The 6000-nt window shown below is 35.7% G+C and overlaps 1 protein-coding gene across 2 annotated transcripts in view; it reads left to right on the forward strand.

Annotated features, from left to right (window-relative positions):
* The window catches only part of MED24 (mediator complex subunit 24), a 266977-nt gene extending 263990 nt beyond the window's left edge, over positions 1–2987 (forward strand). For both annotated transcript variants that reach the window (XM_067787769.1, XM_067787770.1), the window contains one exon: positions 2727–2987. In XM_067787769.1, coding sequence (XP_067643870.1) covers positions 2727–2826 — 100 coding nt within the window. In that variant the 3' untranslated portion in view covers positions 2827–2987. The remainder of the gene's footprint in view (positions 1–2726) is intronic.
* The last annotated feature ends 3013 nt before the right edge of the window (positions 2988–6000 follow it).

Here is a 6000-nt window from a genome sequence, read left to right on the forward strand (position 1 = left end):
CTTCCTTATTCCTGTTCTAAGTTTCCTAAGTTCCCCGTTCCACCTAGGTAGGATCTCTTTTTAAGAATACTAACTGGGGTGGATTGAATTGTAAGAAGTTGTGAGGGCGGGCCGAAGCTTACCCACTACCTCATTCAGCTTTTGAGGGTAGGTTAGTGTTAGAGTCACTTATCTTACAAAATAATACCAATTAGTTCTTCTTGGGTTTCCGTCCGTAGCGCAGAATCTGCTCAGATCTGAACTTTAAGTCGAAAAAGATCCAGCGCCGATCCAAAAGAGACTCTCGCAGTTACTGAAAGCAACCTCCGTAGGTAGACGCGCATCACTCTAGCTCAACTTAAATCTGGATACTGTAATAGGTTAAACTCTGACTTATCCAGAATCAACCCCGACATACATACTGTCCCGCTTGTAATGTGTCCCACACATTACACCAACCATCTTTTCAATTGCAATGTGGAACCAATTCCTCTAACACCCTTGTCTCTCTGGTCCAACACTGTTGAAACTGTAAGTTGTCTCAGACTCCAGTTAGAGGATATTGATGACAATTAGTAAGTGGATAGGGCGAAGCACTGCTACAACAACAACATGAGGTATAAGAATATGGGAAATTGGAGATGCTGAGCTGGATTATAAAATAAGAACGCAAGTTTCTGAAATATCTCTAGACTGTATGGGAAAACATGAAGAAATTCCTCGCTCGTAGAGGGGAAAAAATCGAAAATTCAGCCCGCAGATTAATTGGCGGAAACCTCTAGTTCCAACTTTTTTAGTGTAGTGCCGATATTGTTTATCGGTCAGGTCAAAAGTAAAAATAAATGCAAGGCGCGATAACCTCCAAAGAGATTTTAGGCTGAGCTTCTCTTTCAATTTTCGTCATGCTCTTTTTAAGAAGATTTTCATTGCAGAAACACACTCGGAGTGCTTGCCAAGGGACGACCCCGATTAGAAAATTTTTTCTAATTGAAACAATGTTTTTCTAAATTTTCGCTGTTACTTTGCTCGGGGCTTGAACCCAGGATCTTCGGTGTGATAGGCGGAGCACGCTACCACCACACCACGGCGGCTAAGTGGTAGGGAAAATGTGAAATGACTGGAATAAATTTCTTCACTCATAGCAGAGAAAGCCTGCACTATCACTAGCTGAAAAAAATAGTGTAATGTCAATGAAAGTGTGCTGTAACTATAGTCAAAATAAGGAGTAATAAAAGTTATTGACCAAGTGGTACGATCTGTGGGTATCAGTGGCCTAAAAGTGGGGTGGCGATATTATTTTCCGGTCTAGTTCATTTAATCTAACCTTACGTAACCTATAATACTGTAACGAATTTACTGCAATTCCGCTTATGCCAAATCTTCTGCTAACGTTCGAATCGCCAAATTGTTGAATAAATAACTCCAATACTGAATAATGCAAAAATGGCCTTTATTAAAGTACTTCACAATAACACTTATACTTCGCAACTAATAGCTTGCTTAAACCAAACTGATTGTCGTGCCTCTACTGTTGCTACCTTTTATACTCTGTAATTTCTCGTTCGCATACTTCTAGGCGCTTCCAGAATTTACTTAGTTACTGCTATAAAATTACAACTACAGATGCACGTGTATAGCTTCTCATATGCGCGTGTATATGTGAGCGACACTTCCACAGATAATTGCCTACTTTTGGGAGCATCTCAGATAAGATATATGCATGTGTTTGTGCGTCTCTTCTCCGCTGCTCGTATGGACATATGGGTAGACATAATGATTGATTTGTTGATGTACATACGAGTCACTGCTTAGTATCGGCTTAGAGATGATAGTACCCCTTAGTGTTGCTAGTATTCGTCACAATACTGTAACGTCTTTTGGGGATTTCCTGATGATTATACACCTGCTAACTCTAATATTCAGTATTGCAAAATGGTATTTATTAGACTACTTTGGGAGTAGTACTTCACAATTATAATACACCTCACAACTAATACCGTGTTTAAATCAAACTGACTGGTTATTCCTCAGCTTGCGCTGCTTTTATACTCTCTGTTCCATATTTCTCCTAAGGTCTATACTTTTCACGAACATGGAACAGTTGTATCGCATGAGTGGTTATTTAGCTATATACATGTGTATGTGTGAGTAACAAATTCTGCTCTTAGCTGATGACTACATCTCTACTGATATCTCTTCATTTCGAGCTGCTGGTTATGTGTGTGGAGTATTCTTCGTTGCCTTGTACATAAGCGTGGCTGCTTGCTTTAGTGTGTATATTAGGGTGGGTCGATTTGTATGGACGATATTTAACCGATATCGCGCCATCGATTTTTCGATAGGATTTGGGCTCGGGAAAAAACGTTCCACTACGCATACCCAAAAAAATATTTTTCGAGCCTGGGAAATTTTATTTTTTTTACTTTTTTTCGATTTTGATTTTTAAGGGTTTTTTCATGACCTTCTAAAAAAATTTCTCATGTAGCCTTTAAGGTTTATCCGTCCGAATATGGCTGTATATCGACTGATAAGAATAATATCACTCTGTCTCACTTGCCGTTTCGAAAACGCCCTATCTCAGAAATTTGTATGCTTACGTAGAACGTTTTTGAAAGAAATTCTGAGGCAGGCGTTATTCTAAAGTTTTCAGAAATACGAAGCTTTCGAAACGGCAGCCGAGAGAGGATCGATATGAATTATATACACGTGTATGTATTAATTACATTTTTCTTGTATAATTATTTCAGATTATATGATCTTCGTACAACAACAGGGCGACAATCCGCCGTTTCTGATATGTGCTCGTGGCGTAATATTCATTTAAAAGAAAATAGTGTTAAATTGTAAATTTTTATAAATAAATATGTATGTACATATAATTTGCGTTTTAAGAATCGCATCGTTGCTGCGTTTCCATATTCAAATTTCGATTCTTAGGTGATTGGAGAACGCTGCATTTTAATGAAAGTTGAGATTGAAATAAAAAATTATAGAATTCACTCGTCATATGTGCTATGTTTTATTCAAATTTTATTTGAAAATGATCCCTAAACTAAATCCTATAGCGATGGAGTGAAGGAACTAAGAGTGAACTCGAAAAACACAGTTTCGGAATGGATGTCACTCAAAAATAATAGCAAATATTCTCCTGCTTTTACGTAACCAAAAGTATGAGAAATCACTGTCCTGCAATACACGATAATAGGCAATAAAAAGGAAGCAAGTATGAAATTTTTTTTAAAGCGGTATTATCATTTTTATTTCCGCATTCACAATACACAGACTATGAATGTGCCCACATTACTTTTTTTTAAATTTGCCAAACTTCGCTGTCAGATACGATATAAAATTCTTCTAGAGATGTCAGGGACCAAGATATTTCGAAATCTTTAGAAAATCCTTACAGAGCATGTGCGATCTCTCGAACGATTTTTAAGTAAATTCTTATTGTGTAGTAATTAAAGTAACTGTTCAATCCGTTAGTTCAATACCAATTGAATTCTTTATTCAGTTAGTTTCTCGGGTACGTATATTCTGATATAGCTTTAATGTGACTATCTGACGGCTTTATTCCATCGCTTTATACCTGATACCCCAAATATTCTATTTGGTAATATGCAAATTTACATTTCTCTAGTTATAATTCAAGGTTATTCTTTTTAAAGGAGTTAACACCCTTTTAACTAGCTCAATATGTTCCTCTAATTTTGAATTTGCGATTAAAATATCGTCCATATATACAGTTATTTCCTTTTTTACTCTGAATTCTTTCAAAACCTGTTTTATGAAACGTTGAAATATAGCTGGCCCTTTTTTTAGGCCAAATGGCATTCTCAAAAATTCGTATTGTCCGTTTGGGAAAACAAATGACGCATACTTATCTGATTGCTCGCCCATTTTAATTTGGTAGAATGCCGACTTCAAATCTAGTAAACTAAACACTTTTTCCCCTTCTAAATACTCAAGGCAATCTTCGATTACTGGAAGTGGGTAATTATCTTTCACTATTGTTTTATTCAAATTTCTGTTATCTATACACATTCTTATTTCTCCCAATTTCTTCTTTGCTAGCACAATCGGGGAGGATTATGGAGAATTACTGTGTCTAATAACTTTTTTTCATAAGTTCGGTTATAATATTTTCCACCTTAGCCTTTTCTGAAAACGAAAGGCGCCTTGGAGAACACGATATAGGAGTGTCGGAAGTTAAATGAATATTTGCTTTATATTCGCACTGTATTGGTTCGCTCAAGCTACTTTGTATGTAGGTTTGTTTAATCGCTTGCTCGAAATTTTTTTTCCAACATAGAGGCAAAGTTGGGTTAATATCTGCCTCGTTTTCAAAACTTTCGATACTGCAAATTTCCCAAATACTATTACCTACCGAAGCGTTATCCGTGCCCTCATCATTCACTTTAGTAACTACCAGATTTTTTACGTTTTTATCAGATTTTAACTTAATTTCATTTTTAAGAGGTTTTACACAAAGAAATACTTTATATAAACTTAAAAAATCTCTTCCCAAGATAATTGGGAATGGCATGGCATCGTCTGCCAATGCATAAAAACTTAAATATTTTATATTAAATATATGTGTAAGTAGGCTTTCCAATCTATATTTTATGTGCGAATAAAACTAAATTATTCCACTGTTTTCCCAACGTTTCGCTAATATTTTTATTTTTAGCATCATCAGGGGAATATTTATTAATTTATCTGTTACAAACAATATATAAAAATTATGAAAATTATCAATTAGTTTTCAAAACAGACATGAAAAACAAAGAAAAACAATTTGGTGAACAGTTGAACATTTAACAAGATAAACTTACGTTATTTTGTCATTAAAGCAATCAAAACTGTTGTAAAAAACATTAAAAACATAAATCATCACAATATAATCATTACCATCTGACTATCATGGTAGCTTTGTCCATACTAAAAATTATTGTTTTGTAAACAAACAATGTAAGCGGCCGCTATGTTTTCCGTATCTTCGCGTTTATTGATCGTCTTTTCTCGTCTTTCCATAATTTTCAGGCTCTCAAGTGTATATCTTGTTGCTTCTCGCTTTTCCTTATCAATAATTTTCGTGTTGGTAAAGTCAGCTGAGTGTCCACTTGTTAATATATGTTGCGCTAGTGCTGCACTTGTTTTTTGTTTTCTGATATCCGCTTCATGCTCGCCTAGTCTAACCGAAAGAGGTCGTTTTGTAGTACCAATATATATTCTTCTACATTCATCGTTTTCATCGCCTTTGCATGTTATCTCGTATATAACATTGTTTTTTTGTTGGTTTTCTAAGGGATGCTTTGTTCTTGTATATATTGTGGACATGGTTTGGTTTGACCTGTAAGCTAGTACTGTGTTAGGTGTTTTGCTATGCTGTGGTAAACATTTTCGGTGAGTCGTGGTATGTATGTTGCGCTGAAGAATTTCTTTTGTGTTTGTGGTTCCGAATTTGTTATTATTTGGTTGTGGCAGTTTCTTTTCATGAGCTCCTGGTCCTGGTTAAACACCTAACACAGTACTAGCTTACAGGTCAAACCAAACCATGTCCACAATATATACAAGAACAAAGCATCCCTTAGAACACCAACAACAAAACAATGTTATATACGAGATAACATGCAAAGGCGATGAAAACGACGAATGTAGAAGAATATACTACAAAACGATCTCTTTCGGTTAGACTAGGCGAGCATGAAGCGGATATCAGAAAACAAAAAACAATTACAGCACTAGCGCAACATATATTAACAAGTGGACACTCAGCTGACTTTACCAACACGAAAATTATTGATAAGGAAAAGAGAGAAGCAACAAGATATACACTTGAGAGCCTGAGAATTAAGGAAAGACGAGAAAAGACGATCAATAAACGCGAAGATACGGAAAACATAGCGGCCGCTTACATTGTTTGTTTACAAAACAATAATTTTTAGTATTGACAAAGCTACCATGATAGTCAGATGGTAATGATTATATTGTGATTGGCGAATTGTAGAGCCTTTTCTACAA

The sequence above is a fragment of the Eurosta solidaginis genome, chromosome 5 (assembly GCF_040869045.1).
Source record: "Eurosta solidaginis isolate ZX-2024a chromosome 5, ASM4086904v1, whole genome shotgun sequence".
Taxonomy (NCBI): domain Eukaryota; kingdom Metazoa; phylum Arthropoda; class Insecta; order Diptera; family Tephritidae; genus Eurosta; species Eurosta solidaginis.